Genomic DNA, 27325 nt, shown 5'->3' with positions numbered 1-27325 from the left:
GTTGAGGGTTTGATCCTTGGCCTTGCTCAGTGAGTTAAGGATCCGGCATTGCCGTGAGCTGTGGTGTAGGTTGCAGACAAAGTTCAATTCCCGAGTTGCTGTGGCTCTAGCGTAGGCCGGCAGCTACAGCTCCGATTCGACCCCAAGCCTGGGAACTTCCATATGCTGTGGGAGTGGCCCCAGAAAAGGCAAAAAAAAAAAAAAAGACATGACTTGAGGGAGTTCCTGTTGTGGCACAGTAGGGAATGAATCTGACTAGCATCCAAGAGGCTGTGGGTTCAATCCCTGGCCTTGCTCAGTGGGTTAAGGAACTGGTGTTGCCATGAGCCGTGGTGTAGGTCACAGACGCAGCTAGGACCCAGGTTGCTGTGGCTGTGGCGTAGGCTGGCAGCAGTAGCTCCCATTCCACCCCTAGCCTGGGAATTTCCATATGCAGCAGGTGCGGCCCTAAAAAGACAAAAACAACATGGTTCGAGGCAAATCCAGATTTTGACCCAAGAAATTTCCTAATTGTGATAGCTGGGGAAAAGAATACAAACTAAATTAAAAAGCAAACAGGCATACAAACAAATGACATTTTGCTAACTAGCTAAAAGATTCTCAGAACGTAAGCCAAAGAAAAACTATTAAAAAAAAAAATCGGAGTTTCCGTCATGGCGCAGTGGTTAACGAATCCGACTAGGAACCATGAGGTTGCGGGTTCGATCCCTGGCCTTGCTCAGTGAGTTAAGGATCCGGCATTGCCGTGAGCTGTGGTGTAGGTCGCAGACTCAGCTTGGATCCTGCATTGCTGTGGCTCTGGCGTAGGCCGGTGGCTACAGCTCTGATTAGACCCCTAGCCTGGGAACCTCCATATGCCGCAGGAGCGGCTCAAGAAAAGGCAAAAAGACAAAAAAAAAAAAATCAATTTTGGAGTTCCCGCTATGGTATGGTGGTTTAAAGGATCAGGCTCAGTGGGTTAAGTTCCTTTTAAACCACTGCACTATATATATATATATATATATATATATATATAATCAATTCTGATGAGACAGAAGTTGAATACCAAAGAAATATTACTAAGGATGTGGAGGACCATTCCTGGAAACAAAATTCTTGATATTTATTATTATTTTTGCTGTGCCCACAGCATGGAAAAGTTTCTGGACCAGGGATCGAACCCGTGCCACAGCAGGGATCCAAGCCACTGCAGTTAACAATGCTGGATCCTTCACCCACTGACCCACAGGGGGAACCTGGAGAATTCCTGATAAAAGGAGCCCTTTGTCCTTCAAATACCTGAATCCCAAGAGCACTAAAGACTGTAAAACTCGGCCAGATCCCATCCTTGATCCCAGGACAGAAAATCATAGAAGCAAACAGTTCACTTACCACAAAGGGGGTCGGGGTTATATCAGAAAAGAGGTACACGGGAATCCCCTGGCTGATAAACGCGGTTGCGGCGAGCCGGGCAAACCTGGAAATGCAGAGTGACGGGGAGAAGAGAGAGTGGAGCCATCAGGACCGGGGGTGACAAGGAAGAAGGAAACGAAGGCCCAACCATTTCTTTGGGTTGAGTACGGCAGCCAGATGGAGGAAAACTGTGATGACACCTGTGCTGGTAAGAGCATTAAAGCTGGAGGAACCTTAGGAGGTAGCCCGCCCCGCCTCTCTGTTTTACAGAAATGGATGAAAGCCAAGAAAGGCCAGACCACTAGTCTCGTGTCCAGCAGCCATTCAGCAGCTGGGCCCGGCCTGCACCCACATCTCTCAGCTCCCTTCCATCTTGGTGGTCTCAGCCAAGGGCCATGAGGCCTCTGTGGGACATCTGCCTTGTCTAGAGACATTTCTAGCTGTCTCCAAGGTAGGATGCTAGTGGCAGCCGGTAGGTGGAGGCTAGGGATGCTAAGCAGCCCACACTGCATGGGGCAATGGCCACAAGAAGAGTGATCTGGCTCAGTGACAAGTCACACGTCCAGAGTGCAGAGATGGAGAAACCTCGGTCTCGAGCTGTCACCATCCAGTACACGCCCTAAAGACTAGCATTTGAATTTGATGTCATCGTCTATGAAACATACTCTCATGGCATGTGTGCATGTGATATGTGGGTGACACACAGATGTATATGACACATGTAAATGACATATATACATCTTGGCTCCACTCAGTCCTTTAATGAGTTGACATATTTTTCAATTTCCACAGCACCTGGCTTCAGGCAGGATGCAGAACATGGAATCAAGTCTCTCTTCACGCTAGGCGTCAAATACTTTAACACAATAAAGGAGCAACCGACTTCCAATGAGTCATCTTATACTATTACAAAATTAAACAAACAAATCATTCTCTCAGATATTTCCAGAGCTCTAACTTCATAGAACACTATCCTGGAGCTGGCTGGGGCCAAAAGAAGAGATCTTAAACAACTCAAGCATTAAAATCCCGAGTAGCAACAGTAATATAAAAAATGATTTCGACAGTCAAAATTATGCCCCTACATATAGAGGGAAGTCATAAAAACAACATTTAGCAAAAAAGAATTTTAAAAAATCTGGGAGTTCCCATCATGGCTCAGTGGTTAACGAATCCGACTAGGAATCATGAGGTTGCGGGTTCGATCCCTGGCCTTGCTCAGTAAGTTAAGGATCCTGTGTTGCTATGGCTGTGGCGTAGGCCGGCAGCAATAGCTCCGATTAGACCCTTAGCCTGGAAACCTCCATATGCCGCAGGTGCGGCCCTAAAAAGACAAAAGACAAAAAAATTAAAATAAGAAATAAAAAAATAAATAAATAAAAATCTGAATTAAATGCACATCCCATTCATGAGGAGGAACAGAGGTCACATTTACCTACAGGAAACGTGTACCACAGCTGACCTTAGAAGCACTTTCTTAAAGCTAGTAAAGGAGACGACACTCACCACAGTTGAGTGAACTCAACTACAAATGTGCACAAAAAGGATTCAGTGTGTTCTCTGCATATGCTTAACATTACTGCTTATGTTCCCCACCAGATATTTTATTTTATTTTATTTTATTTATTTATTTATTTATTTTGGGTCTTTTTTGCTATTTCTTGGGCCGCTCCCACGGCATATGCAGGTTCCCAGGCTAGTGGTCGAATCGGAGCTGTAGCCACCGGTCTACGCCAGAGCCACAGCAACGCGGGATCCGAGCCGCGTCTGCAACCTACACCACAGCTCACGGCAACGCCGGATCTTTAACCCACTGAGCAAGGGCAGGGACCGAACCCGCAACCTCATGGTTCCTAGTCGGATTCGTTAACCACTGCGCCACGACGGGAACTCTCCCCACCAGATATTTTAAACTTGGAAGATAAAAAGAACTAATTGTTTATTAGGTAAAATTCTGAGACTACAATAAGTTTCCAAGTCTAAGAAAATTCCATTTACTCATCATGAATGTTTTAACATGCACTGGTTTAATATTTGTCACAATCTCTAAATATCTTGCTATTGTATGTGATGAGAGCAATCCTGAGCTCCATTCCACTCCATGCCATCAAACTCTGAGACTTGAACCATAAACAAATAAAATCAGTAACATCCGTTACTTTGAGGAACCAATATGGCCCCAAGGCCAAAGCCAAAAATATCTACCCCTTAATTGACAATGTTAACATACATGAAAGAAGTGCCAACCTGCAGCAGAGTAGTTGGCCCAAAAAGAAGAAATTTGAGAAGCTAAACAGACCCTTAGCCACATACATGGACTGCGCATGCTTTGACTAGAGGGTCTGACCTGCCCCTGGGGCTGGAAAAGCATGTGTATGATGTTAATTCTAACTGTAAAACCACTAACTGAAAATTGACAAACTGATTCTCTTGAGGTTTATACATCATTCTCTCATGAATGTAGTTCTTATGCGTCAATCCCTGAGCAACATGGCTTCTCTCTTGCTTTACTGACAAAAATCACATTTTTGAGCCTGGCGCTCAAGACCCACTATTTTATATCACCCCGGGTTCAATCGAGGAGCGGAAATCACTGAACTTTTGCCCTGGCCATGCTCCCTTCCTCACAAGTACACATTTGTTCCCATGAATGCTTCCTTCTTAGATTAGAAGCTAATGATAAGCAAAGATTAGGACTCCATGAATTCACCCAGCACTATAAAGTTATGAGACTTTTCATTAATATTAAATATTTGTATGTTCTTCTAACCTAAGAAACTATTAATTCCTGTACTCTAGAACAATAAAAATTAATCATAATTGAGGAAGTGTCCAAGTAAAAAAGAGGGTCCTATAATGCGATTAAGAGCAATAGTTGGCAAACTCCAGCGCATTTTGTAAATAAAGTGTTACTGGAACACCCCATGCCTGTTCAGTCATGATTTGCTCATGGCTGTTTTATGCTACATGGCAGAGTTGAGCGGCTGACTGTGGAGCCCACAATGTGTAAGATATTTACTATTTGCCCTTTATAGAAAAAGTTTGCTGACCCCCTCATACCAGCCTCTTTAGGTTTAAATTGTGGTGCCTTGGAGTTCCTGTCATGGCTCAGCAGAAACGAATGTGACTAGTGTCCATGAGGATGCAGGTTCGATCCCTGGCCTCACTCAATGGGTTAACGATCCGGAAATGCCCTGAGCTGTGGTGTAGGTCGCAGACGTGGCTCAGATCTGATACGGCTGTGACTGTAGTGTAGGCTGGCAGCTGTAGCTCCAATTCAACCCCTAGCCTGGGAACCTTCATATGCCACAAGTGTGGCCCCCAAAATAAAAAAATAATAAAAACAAATAGTGATGCCCTGTCTCCCTTTATGATCTTAGAGCAAAGAGATAAAAGTACATACTTTATAGATTGTTCTGAGGACTAAATACCAAAGTGCCTAACTCACATTTATCACTCAAATGACTCTGTTACCACTACCACCATTATCACCATCACCTCCACCACCACCACCTTCACTCTTGCCATAACCATCACCCCACACCATCACCCCCACCACCTTCACAACCACCACCATCACCCTCAGCACTGTTACCATCAGCACTATCATCTGCCGAAAGCACTGTCATCAAAACAGTCCCATCAGTCTGGGGATGCTACAAGAGTGCAGCTTATGATTGACGGTCATTTAAGAAGGAAGGAGTTCATGCGGCTTACAAATCATGGAAGAGAAAGAAATAACATAAAAAGAAGAAAGAAAGAGAAATAATAGTGCCACTTAAGAAAAATTACATTAGATAGATACATTAGATACGTTAGATAGATACATTGTCTAAATAATCTCATTTTCTTAATCCAAACATAAAACCAGAATTCCCAAAAGTTGCAAAGAGAATTTGCCCATCATTTTTGTAGTTAAGCAACGTAGCTGAAAAAATATATTTAAAGTCAAGCTACTGAAAGGGTAATTGCAGGAGTTCCCGTGGTGGCTCAGTGGTTAACCAACCCGGCTAGTATCCATGAGGACATGGGTTTGATCCCTGGCCTCGCTCAGTGGGTTAAGGATCTGGTGTTGCCATGAGCTGTGGTGTAGGTCACAGATGAGGCTCGGATCCTGCGTTGCTGTGGCCGTGGTGCAGGCCGGCAGCTATAGTTCCGATTTGACCCCTAGCCTGGGAACTTCTATATGCTGCAGGTTCGGCCCTAAAAAAGATAAGAAGAAAAAAAGGGTGATTGCAAATAAAACTACAAAATACACTACAAAAAAAGTCTCCCAAATATCTTTACGTACCTTCTGCTGCTGCCTCCACTTGCTGTATGGGCTCGAGCATCAAAGCTGATCACAACACCTCTTTGCTTGAGGTCACTGAATTGTTTTTCCAGGTATCTGCAAAGTCCCTAAAAAATATCCCATGAATCAAGAGTATGTATCAAGAGAACACTGTAACAGAGAGGATTAAAATCCCTCAGTAACTAAGCAAACTGAACAACAGGAAAATAATAGCTTTATTTATTATCTACTTGTATGTAATAGGTACTATGCTGGACACACGGCATTTACTATCTCTAATCCCAGATCAACTTTGCCAAAAAATCCCAAAAAAGCTATGGCCCAGAGACGCTCAGGGACTTGCCCAGTTTCAAAGACATGAATAGTTGAGCCTAGATTTGTGCCTGGATCTGGTCGGAGGTGGTTCAGTGCTGGATTAAAAGCACAAAAAATCTGTGGCTTATATTCCACCGCCACCTATGAGCAAATGACAAGTTCCTTAATCTCTCAGCGCCTCAGTTCCTCTTCTGTAAAATGGGAGTAACAACAGTACCTACTTCAAAGGACTGGATAACAGGTAAATGAGCTAAAACACACCAAGTGCTAAGAATCCAACACCGGAGAAGCACTATGTCTTTGCTGTTATGAGCACTGTTTTTACTGTCATTTTCCTTCAAAGTCCTTCTTTTACACCAGTCTAAAATGTCTGAGGGCAGGGCGGTGTTTCAGACATTTCCACCTGCTCTGTACATCACCAAGTCAGAGAAACTCAGCACGCGTGACAGGATTTTGACAGGCAACTGATCTAAACTTGTTCTATTTGTTGGTTTGCGATACTGTTTTCCAGCAGGCAGGTCGTAAGGAAGCTCTATTAGTCCACGGTTACACAATACAAATTGTGCAGAGTTTGGGCTATTCGCACCTGCCCGGAAAGGGCGGAACACACAATCCCTGCACCTGAGTGCAGGAAGACATAATGCATCTTCGTGTGACGTTACATCACATCACAACTGTACGAAATATAGAGGATTAGAAAACAGTGAACTCTGAATTCAAGAAGTTTAGATTACTGGACAAAAAAGGCTTTATTGGAGTTCCCATTGTGGCACAGCGGAAACGAATCCGACTAGGAACCATGAGGTTGCGGGTTCGATCCCTGGCCTCGATCAGTGGGTTAAGGATCCGGCGTTGCTGTGAGCTGTGGTGTAGATCGCAGATGCGGCTTGGATCTGGCGTTGCTGTGGCTGTGGCGTAGGTTGGCAGCTACAGGTCTGATTAGACCCCTAGCCTGGGAACATCCATATGCCACGGGTGTGGATCTAAAAAGATAAAAGACAAAAAAAAAAAAAAAAAGGCTTTATTACAGAACAGAAAGAGCTCTGGTTGACGGGGTATAATGATGGTTCATATTACTTACTTCACTTTCACTGAAGGAGGTCTCATAAAAAAGAATTGTAACTCTTACTTTCAGTAGGGCCGCACTTCACAACTTTGTTGCCAGGGCAGTACCGATTGAGAAAGCCTTTAGTCTTTCTTGCACAAAAATATTGCATTGGGCATGACTTCTAAGGTTGGGTGACCCAAGATAATATGAACCCAGGTGTACTGGTTTTGGGGCTCCCCAGAAGCACCCAGATGCTCATACTCTAAGGCTTACAACAGCGACAGTGCCCTCTCCCTGGACCTGCTCAGCCCCTGTGTTGTGGCCCCAGTGTTCAAGGGGGCAAAAGGTATTCAGCCTTAGTCTAAAAATCTCCATCACCTTCTAATTGCTCTAAAAAATTCCGGGGCTGGAGTTGCCCTTGTGGCTCAGTGCTTAACGAACCTGACTAGTATCCATGAGGACACGGGTTCAATCCCTGGCCTTGCTCAGTGGGTTAAGGATCTGGCGTTGCTGTGAGCTGTGGTGTAGGTCGCAGATGCAGCTCAGATCCCACATTGCTATGGCTGTGTAGGCCTGGGAACCTCCATATGCTTGCAGGTGCGCCTCTAAGAAAAAAAAAAAAAAAGATAAAAAAATTCCGGGGCTGGCTGAGGCTGAGGACTTGAGAACATGCTTTTCATGGAAAAGAGACTCACTGAGGAAGCAAAATATTATCACTAAACACAAAAAAAGAAACCTTATATAGCTTCAAACGGTCAAACTATGACCAATATGTAAAAGCTACCAAAAGAAACCATTTTCAGTGAGAATGATCTCAAGATAAAATGGCTATTTCAGAAGACAATGAACTCTCCATCACTGATGTATCAGGCTCAGTAAGAAACCTAAGAAATTATAACCTCTACCAAGGAGGCAAACAATAAAAAAATTTCCCTCTAATCTATATCCTGTTTCCCACTAGGACGTTGACTCACACAGATCTGCTTCTTAAGTACAAATGGATAGATCTGGGGGGGACCAAGAGGATGGGGGTAAACACTAGAGACCAGCAGGCAGTGGTGCCTGGGCCATCGTGAAAGCCGGCACGTTCTGCAAGGTCACACTACCAAAGGCTGAGGGTGGAAGCCGGGGTTGTTTTTCCTGGAAATCCTTTTCCTCCAATTCTGAAACCACTCCTAAGATTTAAAAAATGTGTCTGCTGCTCTCTTAAAACTGTCTTGATTCTAAACATCTTTGTCTCCTATTGTGTAAATGTTCCAGGGCAGGCGGGACAATCACTTTCGGGTGGATTACAGAGGAAATGACTCCCACTTGGGGTGGCAGGGTGAATCAGATGACCCTTAAAGGAACTCGTCTTAGCGTTGTAGGATTCTTTTTTTTTTTTTTTTGTCTTTTGAGGTTGTTGTTGTTGCTATTGGACCGCTCCCGAGGCATATGGAGGTTCCCAGGCTAGGGGTTGAATCGGAGCTGTAGCCACCAGCCTACGCCAGAGCCACAGCAACGTGGGATCCGAGCCGTGTCTGCAACCTACACCACAGCTCACGGCAACGCCAGACCGTTAACCCACTGAGCAAGGGCAGGGACCGAACCCGCAACCTCATGGTTCCTAGTCGGATCCGTTAACCACTGCGCCACGACGGCAACTCCCGTCGTAGGATTCTTAGCTATCACAGGGTCGACTGCCTGAAGAGGCCAGTTCCTGTAGTGGGGAGGATGTGTAAGATAGGTCCAAAGACCTTTCTAGGCATAGATTTCATCATTCCTAGAAATTAGACGTAGATGAATACAGGAGTAAAGGCTCTAGGCTCATCTAGAATCCCTCAGAATCCCCTAACGATGAGGCCAAACAGGAGGTGTGACCAATTGGATTTTCCCCAAAGATAGTCGCATCAATATATCCCATCCCACAGGCTTCCCTAATGTGATGCAACTCTGTACTCTCATGCCAAACTTCCCTAGGGTTTTGGGACAACAGGACCAACCCGGCCTTTATGCTGGGAGGTGTGTGTAAGGTACATGTGATCACCAGGAGTCAATTTTCCCAGCCTTTTCTTTCCCAGAATTAAAGGGACCTTCATTTTTAACAAGTCTAAGTAGTTGAAGACACAGAACAATCTGTTCTACTTTATTTCCCTCACAAACAGAACTCTCCACACGCAGTGGCAGCTGTTTTGTCAAAGGCTTCATCTTTATTCCTAAAAGTTCGGTCTAGACTCTGATAGACTGATTCACAAATGAAGGCAAGGGCACTTAGCAATAATTTCCATACTATAAATTAAAACTAAATGGAACAAATAACTCTTGGTTATTATGGCCCTTGGAAAAGCTTTTCAATGCTTGCATGGGTACAATTATAACAAAAATTAGAACATAAAAATCAGTCAGCTTAGTTGGTGGAATTGCACTAGAATGAAAGCCTCATGTCTGTCTGTTTTAGGCATTATTATATTTCCAATTCCTGGCACCCAATAAATCTGTCGAATGAATAAATGAATGGTTGAAAGAATTGCTGCAGGAGTTGTGAAATAGTACTGCTTCAGCTGACTGCGCAAGCCTAACTTTATGACCTAAATGTGTAATTCCCTGTGCCCAGGCAAACCCAAAAGACTCATTCATCACTAAAGCAGGTTAGATCTGGAGTTCCCGTCATGGCGCAGGGGAAACAAATCTGACTAGGGACCATGAGGTTGCAGGTTCAATCCCTGGCCTTGCTCAGTGGGTTAAGGATCCAGCATTGCCGTGAGCTGTGGTGTAGGTGGCAGATGCGGCTCAGATCTGGTGTTGCTGTGGCTGTGGTTTAGGCCAGGAGCTGTAGCTCCAATTAGACCCCTAGCCTGGGAATCTCCATATGCCATGGGAGTGGCCCGAAAAAAAAATACTACTACTACTACTAATAATACAGCAAATTAGGGCTGTTAAATACAAAAGGAGCCTGGGCTTAAATTACTTTAAAAAGTTGGCCATAGGACTGAGGTGGCTTTACTGCCTTAGGAGCCTACCAAGCAAGCCAAAACCTAAACCTGGAAAAGCCTCAAGGCTAAGAAATCACAACCTAAGGAGAGCCAATCACAAAGAGCCAACTAGGCTTTCCCAAAGAGCTATAGCCAATCTACTCTCCTTGCTTTGTTTCTGCCTCTCCTCTACACAAGTCTTTCCAGTAGCCCCTGTCAGTGGAGTGCGCTGAGGGGGAGCCCAAATATGCCTCTCTGCCAGATGCATCATTGTGAACTGAAGGCAATCAACACTGAGCAGATTGAAGAAAAACTCTTACCTCTTCCTTAACTACCTAGAAGAATTCAGATATGGAGCCCAACCCAGGAACAAAGCTATTACCAGAGATAGCTTTTAATCTGAAAGACTTATCTATATGGCAGGCAAACATCTAATTACCAAACATCTGCTCTTCTATTCTCCTGTGAAAAATATAGATATAAAAACATATATTTGAAAAAAAATTCATATATTTGAAAAGTTCTTCTACTGCCTGAAACCTCAACCGCTGAACTTGCCCTTGGGTCTCACTGTCTTTATGGGGCTCCTGAGTATGTGTAACTAAATTTGTTTGCTCTTGTTAATCTATCTTATGCTCATTTATTCAACAGACCAGCCAAAGCATCCAGAAGGGTAGAGGTCAAAATTTTTCTCCCCAAGAGATCCTAGCCACCTCCAGTTTGAAATTGCCTGATTCAAACACATTTTTGCTCAAATGAAATCTTGAAATCTTTAATATGCCTCAGTTGGTCTTTTAGCAATGGGGCTACGTTAAGAATAACAAGAAAGAAAAGATGGGGTACCTGTGTAGTCTGGATGATGGTCAAGTCATTCATACGAGAGATTCCTGCTCCCATCATAGCTCGGAGACCAGCTGTCCCGAACTCCATTCGAGCCCCAAAACATTTCTGCAGTTCTTCTTTATTATCTTCTTCAAGTAGTCGTTTCACTGACTCCCTAGTTAAAGGATTCTACAAAACAGTAATGCATACACCAGATATAGTCAAGTGAGTAACATGAGAAATCTGAAATAAAAACAAAAAGAAACAGAAGAAACCACAACACACTAATTCTAACCTACAGGAGAAAAAAAATTGTGCGCGCGCGCGTGTGTGCATGTGTGTATTTGAAAAGCATGTATGCATACATATAGAAATGCACACACATAATATAGGCTTTTCAATTGTGATGCTTTTGAAATCTGAAATATGACGTTGGTTTTTTGAACATTATGAGTAATACTGTGATATAATAAGAAATAGATATATTTACTTTTTGTCCCTAGTTTCTGGCAAAGAGGTCATAAAACGCTTGAAATTTCCTGAATGATTAGGGTGAGAGGAGCATCTTCTGTTAGTCATGATAAAACCCTTTCATCCGTACCCCAGTTTATCCTAATAATGAGGTGGCTCCTGAGAGCCAGCCAAGTGATAAGGCCTGCCCTCCAAGAAAGGGTGGGGCTGGAGATTTCACCAATAGCCAAAGATCTAATCAACTGTGCCTATGCGAGGCACTGAAGCTCTGAACCACTTCCCACCAAACTTTGTCTTAGGCATCTCTTCCAATTGGCTGCTCCTGAGGTGTGTCCTTCATAACAAAATTGGTCATAGTAATTAAAGTGCTTTCCTGGGTTCTGAGAGCTGTCCTAACAAATCACCAAACCTGAGGAGGGGAACATGGGACCCTTGACTTATTACTAGTTGGTCAGAAGTATTGGTGACAACCTGGGATCTGGGACTTTTTTTTTCAGCTGCACCTGAGGCATGCAGAAGTTCCGGGGCCAAGGATCAAACCTGTACCACAGTAGTGACGTTGGATCCTTAACCACTTGACCACTAGGGAACTCCAACCTGGGACTTTTTGCGGGTATCTGAGGTGGGGTCAGTCTTGTGGAGCTGAGCCCTTAAGCTGAGGGATCTGTACCCACTCAAGGAAGTTAAGTGTCAGAATTGAGTTAAATTATAAAGACAGCCATTTGGTATCCACAGAGAAATGGAAAATGACTTGGTATGAAAAACTCACATTTAATGTCAGACGTGTTGTGAGTAAAAGGAAACAGTTTCCCTTTTAGAATGTATTATTCTCTTTCCTACAAAGGTAAGCAATTTTGGAAAAACGGAATGAATATTTAAGTTTTGGGGTCTAACAACCTAGAATGGAATCCCAGCCAGAGCACCACTCACCAACTCTATACTCAAGCAGTTTATTTAGTGTTTTGTTTTGTTTTGTCTTGTTTTTGTCTTTTTGCCTTTTCTAGGGCTGCTCCCTCAGCATATGGAGGTTACCAGGCTAACGGTCTAATCCGAGCTGTAGCTGTGGGTCTATGCCAGAGCCAAGCTGCGTCTGTGACCTACGCCACAGCCCTCGGCAATGCTGGATCCTTAACCCACTGAGCAAGGCCAGGGATCGAACCCGCAACCTCATGGTTCCTAGTCAGATTCATTAACCACTGAGCCACGATGGAAACTCCTATTTATATTTTTGAATTCTCACTTTTTTCATCTGTAAAATTGGAACAGTCTAGAACCATCCTTACAAGGTGGTTTTGGGAAGGTTTATATTAAATTAAGGTAAAACACCTTTCTATCCAGCACGTAGTCGTAAGCAAACGTTCATTTTCTTCCCTAAGGTCCTCTAATCTTCCCAGAGAGTGATAACCTTAATAATTTAAATCCACACCTTACTTTGGTAGTGTTTTACAAGTTGTACAATACTGGAGTTCCCGTCGTGGCTCAGCGGAAATGAATCTGACTAGCATCCATGAGGACACAGGTTTGATCCCTGGCCTCCCTCAGTGGGTTAAGGATCTGGCATTGCCATGAGCTGGGGCATAGGTTGCAGATGTAGCTCGCATCCCTCGTTGCTGTTGCTGTGGCTGTAGCGTAGGCCAGCAGCTACAGCTCCGATTAGACCCCTAACATGGGAACCTCTATATGCCGCAGATCAGCCCTAAAAAGAAAAAAAAAAAATGTTGTACAATATTTTCACATACCTGGTCAAATCGGAATGGGTAATCACTACAAGAGGCAGGCAAATAACAAAAACCCCATTTTATAGCTAGAGAAGCCTCAGAGATTAAGTATCTTGCTTAAACTGCACGATATGCATTAACTTAGTGCCTTTTCTATTACAATAACTGCTTCAAATAGACATATGTGAATCATTTAAGTGCATTTTAAATTGTCCTATTTCTAGATGCACACTGTTACATTTAGAATGGATAAACAAGGTGGTCCTGCTGTATAGCACATGGAATTATATCCAATCTCCCGGGATGGACCACGACGGGAAAGTATATAAAAAAAAGAATGTACATGGGTGTACCGTTGAGTCACTTGGCTGCAGGGCAGAAACTGGCACAAAACTGTAAATCAACTATACTTTAATTTAAAAAAAAAGAAATTGCCTTTTTCTACAAGAGTTGCAGAAAATGTTAAGAATGGAGAAAAACAACAATTGCATTAATTCCATATCAAACGTTCGAATTTAGAATTCAGGCTAACAATAAAGTGCTTTATTTCTACCTTAGAATCATCATCCCAGTAGATGAACATGCAGGTAAAACGTAGCCACATAACTAAACTTTGAAAGGCTAGTGCAATAAAATGCTGGCTTTCTGGAATTAAGCCCACATTTCCAGATTGCTCCAGATTCAGAAGGACAGGAGTAAAAGCCCATCATTTTGGTTAAGAGCAATAGCTACTGATCAGTTCACAATCTGACCTATCGGAATGTCAGGTGCCCCCAGGTTAGGGCTCAGATCTAGAACCTAAAAGAGGGTCAATAAATATTTGTTGATTGAATAAGAAAACACAGGAGACTTCAAGGTCACGCCTAAATATCTATGGGCGATTCTTTCATCCAGCGAGGGTTTAGAAAACTCTAATTGGCCTTTGATATCTATAAGAGACCAAACAGCCTGAGGGAAACCAAAAGAGGCAGAGAGATAAGAATAAAAGTCCAGAGGGCTCCAGAGATCAGAATCAGCCGTGGAAGTGACATTGGAAGTGACATTGGAAGTGACATTGGAAGTGACATTGGAAGTGACATTGGAAGTGACATCCAGCATCGAGAGGAACAGGGATGGAGGTGCCGTGGAAATGCGGTGGGTAAATGTCCAGCATCCTGCCCTTGAGGCAACCAGACCAGAGGCTGCAATGCTCTTAGCTGGGGTGCTGTCTCAAGCCAAAGGAGAAACAGACCAGACGAGGAAAGAACAAGAGTAGTGGCAATTTAAAAATGAAAAGGCTGGAGTTCCTGCAGTTGCACAGTGGAAACAATCCAACTGGGAACCACGAGGTTGTGGGTTTGATCCCTGGCTTCGTTCAGTGGGTTAAGGAGCTGGCACTGCCATGAGCTGTGATGTAGATGGCAGACGTGGCTCGGATCTGGCGTGGCTGTGGCTGTGGTATAGGCCGGCAGCTGCAGTCCAATTATAGACCCCTGGGAACCTCCATATGACACGAGTGGGGCCCTAAAAAAAAAAGACAAAAAGAAAGAAAGAAAAGGCCATTTTGCCTCTATCCAGTGCAACTCTCTGTAAACCAGATACAATTTGTGGAAATTTTGGGTGTCTCTTTCTTCAAAGGGAAAGTTCTATAAAATGAATTCATTACTATGACTTTAAAAGATTTCTACACACTGCCAGTTACTGAGTTATCAGAAACGGAGACCTTTTCCTTCCTAAAGAATTACAAGAATTACTAAGAAAACCCACCCCACAAGTTGCCAATAGCATCCAGAAACAGGATGTGTGCAGGGGCCAGAGGGTGGAGCGGAAGGCCTGGCCCCTGCACACCGGGCTTGCACCCTCCCTCATGACTCAAACACTTCAGGTCTCTCCTGTGGCTACTGCACTGTGCAGGCCGGTGGACCATGGAGGCTAGTGAAGGAGTGAGCACGGCCAGCTATGCAATTTGTTGGGGCCTAGTGCAAAAAACAAAAAAAGAGAGAGAGAGACCCTTTATTCAAAATCTTTTAAAGAATTTCATAGCAGGGGAGCAGAGTATTAACCTAAGTGCTGAGCCCTGGGAGGAGAACCAGTCCTGTGCAGGGATCTCATGCTTTGAGGTCAGCCCTGGAGACAGACATGAAACAAAGCCACATGCAAGTGGTTTTGTTTTGGGCCAAGCGCAGGACGTGCTATGAGGGGAAAAAAAGAGTCCACTGGGGGAGAGTATTCAAGAGAAATAATTTATCACTGAGAGCCAGGGAAGGCCTCTCTACACGACTCCGCCCGGAAACATGAGTAAGGCCAAGAGTTCAGCAGAATAGAGCAGAGGCGAACTTTCCTGGAATACAAACAGCCTGCGTGAGGAACAAGCAGGAATCGAGAGACAAAGGAGAGAGGGAGTGGTGGCCAATCAGAGCTGGGTCCCTGACGCCCTCTTCTCTAGCACCTCAGAGGGTGAAGAAAGGCAAGGGCTGCTGTGTCTCAGGGCTTCCCCTCTTCTCAGCAAAAAGCCAGGCGGGCCCGAGCGGGAGAACCCACGTCTGCAACCCAGCACCTGGCAAGTGCTGCTGTCAAGTTCCCAAGAGCCTCAGGAAGAGGAACAATGGTGGGTCGGTGGGTGTCTCTTTCTTCAAAGGGAAAGTTCTATGAAATGAATTCATTACTATGACTTTAAAAGATTTCTACACACTGCCAGTTACTGAGTTATCAGAAACGGAGACCTTTTCCTTCCTAAAGAATTACAAGAATTACTAAGAAAACCCACCCCACAAGTTGCCAATAGCATCCAGAAACAGGATGTGTGCAGGGGCCGGAGGGTGGAGCGGAAGGCCTGGCCCCTGCACACCGGGCTTGCACCCTCCCTCATGACTCAAACACTTCAGGTCTCTCCTGTGGGTACAGCACTGTGCTGAGAACAAGCCCGGTCCGAGGGGCAGGAACAGGTGTTTGTCTCAATTAGACAACACCCCGGAGCCCGGCCGCGTGCTGACCAACCCGGCTCGCTCCCAGCCTCATGAACGTGTGATCCCGGCCCGCCAGACGTCTGGTTTTGTCCCGGGACAACTTCTCCCGGTCAAACTTCCAATCCGCCACGGCGTCCGCCTGCTCGGTCTTCCAGTGGCATCCGAGCGGCCCCGCCGGGGTGGGACGGGAGGGAATGAAAGAAGCCGCGACACCGACCCGCACTCGCGGCAGGAAAGGCGGCTCGGAGCCAGGAGAGCGGGAGGAGGGCCCCGCACCTCCTCCGGGCGCTCCCAGCCCACCTGGCGCCCCTCACCTTGTCCCATCGCAGCCACCGGGTCGTCTCCTGGTCCAGCCGGGCGTCCACGCTGGGGCCGCCGCTTCCCGGAGCCGCGGTTACCGCCATCGCCGCTGTATCTGCCGTCGCTTCCATCCCCGCGCTACCACCACCACCAAGTTCAGGAGGCGGCGAGACGGTCCTTCCGGCAGGGCGGGGAGAGGTGGGGCGGGGCCGGAGGACCGGCTCCGGAGCCAGTGGCGTCCGCCGGAAAATGACGCGCAGGCCCGGGAGCACGCCTCCGGGCACGTGCAGCACCTCCCACCCCCGCACCTGCTCTCAGCCAGGCAGACCTTTGGGGGGTGCGGGTGGAAGGGACTCTGCTGTTTTTACCGGCCTCTCTGAAAGCTCCAGGGTCACCCCCATTCACAGATCTACAGTTGACCTGGAATGCACATTTATTTGTCAAGTGATTTGGGGAAGGGTCTAGGCTCCCCCGGCTCCCCAACACACACACTGGCTCTCCAGTTGACCTAGCACCACTGATTGAAAATAAAGTCTTTTTCCTTTGTTCTGCAGTGCTATCTCTGAAAAAAATGAACTGTCCCTATACGTGTAGTGGGTTTGTTTGGTTGGTTGGTTTGGTTTTTGGCTGCTCCTGCACACGTTCCTGGGCCAGGGATTGAACCCCCTGCCACAGCAGGGACCCAAGCCACTGCAGTGACAAGGCCAGAACCTGAACCCACTATGCTCCAAGAGAACTCCTCAGTGTTTTTTGTTTGTTTTCTGCTTGTTGTTGTTTTAAATTCTGCCCAACCTTTTTTAAGTTGTTTAGAATTGTAGTCAATTTACAATGTCGTGCCAATTTCCGCTGTACAACAAAGTGACCCAGTCATACATATATACATTCCCTTTCTTATATTGTCTTCCATCATGGTCTCTCTCAAAAGATTAGATATAGTCCCCTGTGCTATAGAGTAGACCCTCACTGCTTATCCATTCTAAATGGAATAGTTTGCATCTTCATGTAGTGTTTTCTTCGTCTTTTTTTCTAAATGGAAGTATATTTGCTGTGCAATATTAAACGTATAGGTGTACAATATAGTGATTCACAACTGTTAAAGGTTGAAACCCATTTATAGTTATTTTAAAATATTGACTATATCCTCCATGATGTACAATGCATCCATGTAACCTATCTTACATGCAGTAGTTTGTACCTCTTACTCCCAACCTCTCTACTGCTCCTCCCCCCACTCCCCACTGGTAACTACTAGTTTGTTCTCTATATGTGTGAGTCTGCCTAGTTTTTGTTATATTCACCAGTTTATTGTATTTTTTAGATCCCACATATAGGTTATATTGTACAGTATGTGTCCTTCTCTGACTTATTTCACTTAACATAATGTCCTCCAAGTCCATCCATGTTGCTGCAAATAGCAATTTTTCATTTTTTAGGGCTGAGTAGTATTCCATTTATACATGATGTAGATTTGTTTCTGGACTCTCCATGCTGTTCCATGATCTATTTATCTAAGAGTGAAAGGTAAAACAAACTTCTGAAAACTAGTAAAGAGTACGTCTTCATGACCTTGGGTTCGCTGAAGCCATAAAAGAGATGAATGTAGTGAACATGTAAAGGTATGTGCAAGAATGTCTTTGGCAGCATTTTTTATAATAGCCCCAAACTGGAAACAACCCAGTTGGACAAATGTCCATCAACGCTATAATAGATAGGCATTCCCACTGTGACTCAGCAGGTTAAGAAACTGACTACTATCCATAAGGATGTGGGGTTCAATCCCTGTCCTTGCTCAGTGAGTTAAGGATCTGGTGTTGCCACAAGCTGTGGCGTAGGTCGCAGATGCAGCTTGGATCTGGCATTACTGTGACCTTGGCAGAGGCTGGAAGCTGCAGCTCTGATTCCACCTCTGGCCCCGGAACTGCCATATGCCACAGGTGTGACCATAAAAAGAAGAAAAGAAAAGAAGAAAAAACAATATCATGGATAACTACATCATAGCATATTCATGTATCGATATAAATTATGTATATTCATACAGCAGTGAAAATGAACTATTATACACATCATGGATGAGTTTCACAAACATTACACCGACTGAAAGAAGCCAGTCCTTTCTTCCCGCTGGGCTCCTACCCCCAAATCTTGGATCATTCCATGTGTATGAAATTCTAGAAGAGGTAAAAATATAGAGATAGAAAACATATCAGTGGTTTATAAGAACTGGAGGTGGGGAAAGGGGCTGACTACAAGGATCACAAGGGAATTTGGGGTTGATGGAATTGTTCTGTATCTTGGCTGTGGTTGTGATAAAACAATTCTACATGTTCATCAAAACTTATAGAACTGTACATGCTAAAGAGTAAATATTACTGTATGTAGGTTATATCTCACTTTTTTTTTTAATGTCTTAATGAGGCAGAATCATAACTGAGGTAGTGCGTGTAGGAGCTTTGATGCATTCTTTGATATGGCTATTTGTGGCTTAAGGGCTCCAGGGAGTAACATCCCCACAGGCCTTGTTTACTATAGGGAGTGTACCTATGCCCAGATAGACATTAATCTCTAACCACCTGCTACTCAGTTTAGAGGAAGAGAAAGGCAAAGAAACCATGAGATTTTTCCACCCCTAAGTCCCCTATTGGACCAGGACTAATACAGGTAATTAGGCAAGGCCAATAGGAGAAAACCATATCTTTCTGGACCCCACGTTGGTACCACCCCCATCTTTAAGGGGTAAAAATCCCTGTAAGGGAGTTCCCGTTGTGGCTCAGTGGTTAACGAACCCGACTAGTATCCATGAGGTTGCAGGTTCGATCCCTGGCCTTGCTCAGTGGGTTGAGGATCTGGCGTTGCCATGAGCTGTGGTGTAGGTCCAAGACGTAGTTTGGATCCTGCATTGCTGTGGCTGTGGTGTGGGCTGGCAGCTGTAGCTCCGATTAGACCCCTAGCCTGGGAACCTCCATATGCCACCAGTGAGGTCCTAAAAAGACAAAAAAACCTAAAAAACAAAAAATAAAACAAACGACAAAAACGAAACAACCTTATAAGACAATAGAAAGGCAGGGCTCTTCTCCCCCTCCCAGCTGCTCTTGGGAGCTGTTTGCTTTCCTGTAATAAAGACTTTGCTTGCTTGCTGCCTGTTTGTTCTCAGGCATTCTTCAGCTGCTTGAGCAAGAACCAGAATTCTGGTAACATCTTTCCAATATCATTAAGATTTACAACTTAAAAGGGAAGGAAACTAATCTATGAACATAAGGAGAGTGGTTACTTTGGGAAGGAAGAGGGTGCCTTTGGGGATGCTGAAACTGTTCTATTTCCTGACCTGGGCAGTAGTTGCTCAGGTATGTTCATTTTGTAAGAATTCACTGGGCTGCCCCTGTGATTGGTGCATTTTCTCTGTACTCTATTTTTCTTATTTATTTAATTGCAATTAAACAAAGAAAACAATATATATTCAGGTTCTGTGATAGCTGTTGAAGTGTAATAAAAGAGGCATATTAATCATATAATTACATTAGTTAATATGGAATTACAAACGGATGAGGCAGAACACTAACTCGGGTGGTCAGTGTAGGAGCCTGGGCTTGGATGCATTCTTTGATAAGGCCATTGATGAACATTTGTGGCTTAAGGGCTCCAGGGAGTAACATCCCCACAGGCCTTGTTTACTATAGGGAGTGTTCCTATACATTAATCCCTAATCCCCTGTGACTCAGTTTATGGGAATTAAAGGACAAAGAAAATGAGACTTTGGGGACATTTCCACCCCTAAGACCCTATTGGACAAGGACTAATATGGGTAATTGAGCAAGGCCATCTTTCTGGACCCCACGAAGGTACCCTCCCCATCTTTAAGGAATAAAACCCCCATAGGACTATAGAGAAAGGGGGGGGGGTCTTCTCCCCCCTCCCCCAGTAACCCTGGGAGCTATCTGCTTTCCTTTTTTTTTTTTCTTTGTCTTTTTGCTATTTCTTTGGGCCGCTCCTGAGGCATATGGAGGTTCCCAGGCTAGGGGTCGAATCGGAGCTGTAGCCACCGGCCTATGCCAGAGCCACAGCAACGCGGGATCCGAGCTGCGTCTGCAACCTACACCACAGCTCACGGCAATGCCGGATCGTTAACCCACTGAGCAAGGGCGGAGACCGAACCCGCAACCTCATGGTTCCTAGTCGGATTTGTTAACCACTGCGCCATGACGGGAACTCCTGCTTTCCTTTAATAAAGATGTTACTTGCTTGCTGCCTGTGTGTTAGCGGAGTTCATTCTTGGACTGCCATGAACTAGAACCCAGAGTCCGGTATCATCTTTCCGGTATCAATAAGACTGTTGGGAGGAATGCAAGGATATTCCCCGAGGGCACATAGGGGGGAGGGGGGCTGTCCTGGTCAGGGAAGCTTCCCTCGGCACTTGATGCTTGTGTGGCGACTCGGTCGATTTCGAGGGAGGAAGCCTGGAAAATTCTTTCCAGATCAAGAAACCCTCTAAGTGTGGCGCTTCCCCCAGCTGAAAGCCCAAAGCAACCAGAGCACAGGGAGGTAGAAGAGAAGAAGGATGGGGAGCTGTGAGTTAAGTTTTATTTGGGGAATTTATTTGAGGACGATGGCCCAGGAGACAGCCTTTCAGGTAGCTCTAAGGAACTGCTCCGAAGAGGTGGGGGGAGGGGACAGGATAAGTAGGAGGTTTGGGCTGGGGGCGGGGAGGGGACCCTAGAGTTGAACATCAAAAGATTCTGCTAATCACAGAAAACAGACTTCTCAAGTTACTGATTTTAGCACTTGTATGGGAAGATGCAAGAGTCTGAGCTCCCTGGTGTTATTCCTTGGATATGCATCTTAACTATCTCGGTCCATACTCAAAGGTCAGAAAGTTTCCGGGTTTGTCCTAATTCTGAATCCCCCTCAGGGTGCACTATTGGGAGGGGCAGCCGTGGCTGTTGGCTCCTAGGCCGACTGGCAGTATTCCCTTTCTTTTCTTTTCTTTTTGTTGTTTTGTTTTTTTAACCCAAGGCAAATGGAAGAGTTCCCAGGCTAGGGGTTGAATCAGACCTGCGGTTGCCGGCCTAGCCACAGCCACAGCAACGCCAGATTCAAGCCACATCTGTGACCTACACTGCAGCTCATGGCAATGCAGGATCCTTAACCCACTGAGCAAGGCCAGGGATCGAACCCGAATCCTCAGGGATACTAGTCGGGTTCTCATTACCGCTGAGGCACCACAGGAACTCCGATATTCCCTTTCCATACAGGCCTCACTTGCCTGAGTTTCCTTTTCAAAAACCAGAGCTCTCCCAGGTAGGGCCAGATGGCTTCAGGCTTTGGCCAGGAGTGAGGTGGGGGAGGGAGGTCGGGGTGTTCTGGGTCTCAGAGTTCCTATCACACCCTCCATCAGAGGGGTGGTAGTACCTGGGTCTCTGCTCAATTAAAAAAGATGTGGGGAGTAGCGTGGCCGGAGGATATTTCCACACTTTTCATTATATTCCTCAGCACAGAAACTATGGACCCAGGGCAGCATCCCACCAGATGATTTTTTTTTTTTTTTCTGCTGAGCCCAAGGCATGTGGAAGTTCCCAAGTGAGGAATCGAATCCCCACCACAGCAGTGACAGCGCCGGACCCTTAACCCACTGAGCCATCAGGGAGCTCCCCCGTCAGAACTATTTTAACTTTCTTTTTTTTTTTTTGTCTTTTCTAGGGCCGCTCCCATGGCATATGGAGGTTCCCAGGCTAGGGGTCCAATCGGAGCTGTAGCCACTGGCCTATGCCAGAGCCACAGCAACGCGGGATCCCAGCCGCATCTGCAACCTACACCACAGCTCACGGCAATGCCAGATCCTTAACCCACTGAGCAAGGCCAGGGATCGAACCCGCAACCTCATGGTTCCTAGTCAGATTCATTAACCACTGCGCCACGAGGGAAACTCCTATTTTAACTTTCGTTTGAGACACCCAGGAGCGGGTTTCTCAGTGCTCAATATTCTAGAAAAGAAAGCCAGTAAGATTTTTCAAGCCTAGAGGAACTTTTCACAAGGAAGTTGCCACATTGTAAATAAATCCTCCCTTAACTCCTAAAGGGCACCAAGATCTCAGGCACTGTGCTGCAAACAATGCAGTGGTCTTACTGTCACTCCCTTCCGCTTCCCACAAGAAGCAGAAAAATCCTCTGAGGTTTTTTCTCTGGAGAAGGGGGATGGGGAGGGCGATGGGGGGAGGTGGGGGGGTCTCTATGTCCAGAAGTCTGTCCCAGGGTGTCTTGTAACTAAGATGCATGCACTGGAGTTCTTTTTTTTTTTTTTTTTGTCTTTTTGCTATTTCTTTGGGCCGCTCCCGAGGCATATGGAGGTTCCCAGGCTAGGGGTCGAATCAGAGCTGTAGCCACTGGCCTACGCCAGAGCCACAACAAAGCGAGATCCGAGCCGCGTCTGCAACCTACACAACAGCTCACAGCAACGCCGGATCGTTAACCCACTGAGCATGGGCGGAGACCGAACCCGCAAACTCATGGTTCCTAGTCGGATTCGTTAACCACTGCGCAACGATGGGAACTCCGCACTGGAGTTCTGACAAAGATGTGATAGTGACTTGAAGCAGTCGATTCTCACACATGACCCCAAAATTAACATTCACGTCTGTGGAAGCCCACGTAGCATAATCGAATGTTGGAGCAGAAAGAGTTCTTGGGGAACAACTTGGTCCTTATTTTACAAGTGAGAGAACAGAGACACAGAATATTTCCAAGTCCTTCTTTGAGACACACAGCTGGTCGTCCTGGTCTGTGCACACAGAGCAGAAGAATTTTGGGCATGGCGAAGGTAAAGAGAAAGATGAGATTATTGAGTTAAGAGAAGCTGTAAGTGCAGCAGGATAACTTCCTGATAATCAGGGAGAACCGGACCGGGGCACAGGGCAGGATATACCTGCTGACCTGCTGAATGGCTGGGAAAAAAGACATATAAGGCCTCTACAGGGGTGGAGTTAGGAGTGGGCCATGTACCTTCCCTAGTCAGGGGTAGGAAGGAGTAGGCCAGATTGCTCAAGGTGGAGGAAGGGGTGTTACCATGTTACAATGAGGGGGGATGATAAGAATTTCATAATTTCATAATTCGGGAGTTCCCATTATGGCTTAGCGGTAACACACCCAACTAGTACCCATGAGGATTCAGGTTTGATCCCTGGCCTCACTCAGTGGATTAAGGATCTGGTGTTGCTGTGGCTGTGGGTGTGGCCAGAAGCTGTAGCTCCAATTCGGCCCCTAGCCTGAGAAACTGCATAGGCTGCAGGTGTGGCGCTAAGAAGCAAACAAACAAACAAACAAACAAACAAACAAACAAAAAACAAAGACAGAAAGGAAGGAAGAGAAAAGAAAGAAAGAGAATCTCATAATTCTTGTCTTGGCCTGAGGCTTTGAGTTCAATCCCCTTGAAGGGGCCTTGAAGCCCAGCACGGGTCACTGACAGAGCTGGGATTCTCCTGCCCAGTCTCCTGATTTTCTAACCCAATGTTCAAGCCCCAGGTCTGCTCAGCCCATTTCTACACATGTCCATAGCAGGAGTTCCATGAACTCTGGTAACCTGTTTCCATGTGATAGCAGCTGGCTCTTGATGAAAAGCAAATATTAACCAGTTTTGGCATCGATAATGTTAGGTGAAGCCCAAAATAATTTGTTGGTGCATGCTCTCCTGCTGCCTAAGAAGTGTTTCACACATGGATGTCCCATTTGCCTTGGAAACCTTCCCAATTGCCCCAGACACCTTGTCAGCAATTCTGCCAGATCTTTTGGATCCAGCCCAGGAACAGTTATTCTAAAAGTTTTTATTTTAGGAAGGTTTTGTTTGTTTTTTGTCCTTTTTTGTCTTTTTAGGGCTGAACCCGAGGCATATGGAGGTTCCCAGGCTAGGGGTCCAATTGGAGCTGTATCCGCCAGCCTACACCACAGCTCACAGCAATGCTGGATCCTTAACCCACTGAGCAAGGCCAGGGATCAAACTCGTAACCTCATGGTTCCTAGTCAGATTCATTAACCACTGCACCACGGTGGGAACTCCCCCTCTTGTATATTTTGAAGAAGATTCATAAATAACCTTAAAATCATTATATCACCTAAAAATTTTAAGGTTAAATTTAATAATTCCTTAATATTATTAAATGTCTATTTAGTGTCCAAATTTTCACACATCTTGTAAGTGTCTTAATTTTTTTTTTTTTTTTGGTCTTTTTAGGGTCGCACCCACAGCATATGGAGGTTCCCAGGCTAGCGGTTCAATCAGAGCTGTAGCCGCTGGCCTGTACCACAGCCACAGCAACATGAGATCCAAGCTGCATCTGTGACCTACACCACAGCTCACAGCAAAACGCCAGATACCTAACCCGCTGAACCAGGCCAGGGATCAAACCCAGAAACCTCATGGTTCTTAGTCGGATTCGTTTCCATTGCACCATGACAGAAACTCCATAAGCATCTTAATTTTTCAAAATTGTTTGAATCAGGAGCCAAATCTTGCCATTGGTTAATAAGGCTATTTTAAACAAACTTGTTGGAATATAGTTATTTACAATATTGTGTTAGCTTCAGGGTGTTAGATAAGACATTTACTTTTTTATTTTATTATTATTATTTTTTTTTTGGTCTTTTTGCTATTTTTTTTTTTTTTTGGTCTTTTTGCTGTTTCTTGGGCCACTCCCAAGGCATATGGAGGTTCCCAGGCTAGGGGTCCAATCAGAGCTGGAGCCACTGGCCTACACCAGAGCCACAGCAACGAGGGATCCGAGCCGCGTCTGCAACCTACACCACAGCTCACGGCAACGCCGGATCGTTAACCCACTGAGCAAGGGCAGGGACCGAACCCGCAACCTCATGGTTTCCAGTCAGATTCGTTAACCACTGCGCCACGACGGGAACTCCCAGATAAGACATTTAAAAGATCTCCTTTATCTATGGGTTCTTACTAAATTTCCTTGCAATTTATTTATTTATTTATCTATCTATCTTTGCTTTTTTAGGGCCGCCCCCACAGCATATGGAGGTTCCTAGGCTAGGGGTTGAATCAGAGCTATAGCCGCTGGCCTACACCACAGTTCACAGCAACTCCAGATCCTTAACCCAATGAGCAAAGCCAGAGATTGATCCCACAGCCTCATGGATATTAGTTGGGTTTGTTAACCACTGAGCCACGATGGGAACTCCCAAAATTTATTCTTTTAACCATGGCTAGCAAAATTCCTAAAAATTTATTCGTCGGCTCTGATGAATTAGTCTGAGCTGTCACCAACATACCGTATACCTCTCCTAAAATGCGAGCTGCATCCTTCTCTTTCCTCACTTGATTACTGTTCAAAATGTTTATCACTACCTGCCATGGTATTATAAATTTGATTTCAACAGTGTCTGTGAACCCTGCTACAATGTAAACTGTTCTTTTTCCAACTTAGTCCCCAGCACCTAGAACAGTGCTTGGTTCATAATAGATGGTCCGTAAGAACCTGCTGAGGAATGAATCATTGGGTCTCTTACACTTATGAAGAAAAAGAAAGATGAGTATAGTAATAGTGTGACTTATGGATATGGCACCGATACAAAATTTTTCTCTAAAACAAACTAGCATTTCTGAATTTAACAGAGAAAAGTGAACTGCTGGTCACCTTTCTCTGGGGTCCTGATTTCAGGTCTGACAGGAAAATGAGAAGATGCTTATTAATAGACTTTTTCAGTGTACTTGTTGCTGGTCACAAACCCAAAGAATACTAACAGCAAACATTTCTGCAGACCAGCTGGAGTTTAATGGTATATCTCAGTGGAATATGCAAATATCTCTTACTTATGCCTATTTTCATCAAAAAAATCCCTGAAATTGGCTAGTTTTCTCCCAAGACTCATTGTAATAATTCTTTGCACTTGAACTCCCACTAGAGCTCTGATGGTGAAACATTTGTGTTCTCTCAGCCCGGCCTCCTCCTGCCACTTCTCTTTTTCGTGTTCATGGTGCGCCATTGTCTTGCACATCTTCCGCCACCCTCGACCCGTCACAACCACATCTCAGGGGATGAGTCATTATGTTCATCAGATGGTTGGTGACTAATGAAGCGTTACTGCGTCCTTCTGCCTCAGGTGTTTGGGTATTTAAGCAGGCAGTATTGAACTGGTGAACTTAGGAAAGCGCTGTCGTTGAAGCGCTCTGCGCCTTGGTTTCTGCCTGGGTCAGAGGAAGAACACGTGACCGCATCCTCAGCGGGGTGAGAATAAAGCCCCCTCAGAGATTCGTGTTTGGAAACTTCAGCGCCCTCTAGTGTTAATATGCTCATTCCGCTTAGGAGCAAGCCTTATACTAAAAGCTGCATCTGTACCAAGTGTTGAACATAAGAGACTCAGTAGGAAGGGAAGGATTTTTTTTTTTCCTCCTGAGCATCGCATAATTCCTGATGTTTCTGAAAGACCACTGTTTTGGCAGATTAATATTAAACCTTTTAAAGTCAGAACTCGGAGAATCCCCAGTTTCTGCTTGAGGAGCAACTGGGTGTTATTTGTGCTCCAAATGAAGCTTGGTAATACATTTTTTTCCTTTCCTTTCCTTTCCTTTCCTTTCCTTTCCTTTTCCTATTTCCTTTCTGTTCCCTTTCCTTTCCTTTTCCTTTCTTTTTCCTTCCCTCTCTCTTTCCCCATCTTTCCCTCATCCCTCTTTCTTCTCTTTCTTTCTTTCTTCTTTCTTTTCTTTCTTTCTTTCTTTCTCTTTCTTTCTTTCTCTTCTTTCTTTTTTCTTTCTTTTTTTCTTTTCTTTCTTTCTTTTCTTCTTTCTTTCTTTCTTTTTCTTTTTCTTTCTTTTTTCTTTCTGTTAGATTGATTCTTTGACTTGTCTTTTCGTTCTTGCTTCCTTCTTTTCGATTTTTCTTTTTCTTCCTTCTTTTTTCTTTCTTTCTTTTCTTTTCTTTCTTTCTTTCTTTCTTTCTTTCTTTTCTTCTTCTTTTTCTTTCTTTCTTCTTTCTTCTTCTTTCTTTTCTTTCTTTCTTTCTGTTCTTCTTTCTTTCTTTCTTCCGTCCTCCTTCCTTCCTTCCTTCCGTTCCTTCCTTCCTTCCTTCCTTCCT

The 27325-nt window shown here is 45.0% G+C and overlaps 1 protein-coding gene across 2 annotated transcripts in view; it reads right to left on the bottom strand.

Moving 5' to 3' along the window:
* Positions 1-16446, bottom strand: part of PGM2 (phosphoglucomutase 2) — a 35492-nt gene extending 19046 nt beyond the window's left edge. For both annotated transcript variants that reach the window (XR_007137458.1, XM_047798515.1), the window contains exons 1-4: positions 16268-16446; positions 10841-11008; positions 5684-5790; positions 1372-1456 (exon numbers count right to left, since the gene is read on the bottom strand). Coding sequence is in view for 1 of the 2 variants with exons in the window: in XM_047798515.1 (XP_047654471.1) it covers positions 1372-1456; positions 5684-5790; positions 10841-11008; positions 16268-16384 (477 nt within the window). In the remaining variant the exon portion in view is untranslated. The remainder of the gene's footprint in view (positions 1-1371; positions 1457-5683; positions 5791-10840; positions 11009-16267) is intronic.
* Between the last annotated feature and the right edge of the window lie 10879 nt (positions 16447-27325).

Source organism: Phacochoerus africanus, chromosome 10 (genome assembly GCF_016906955.1).
Source record: "Phacochoerus africanus isolate WHEZ1 chromosome 10, ROS_Pafr_v1, whole genome shotgun sequence".
Taxonomy (NCBI): Eukaryota; Metazoa; Chordata; class Mammalia; order Artiodactyla; family Suidae; genus Phacochoerus; species Phacochoerus africanus.
The sequence above is the reverse complement of the archived record's forward strand: the minus strand, read 5'-3'. Positions and strand labels throughout refer to the sequence as shown.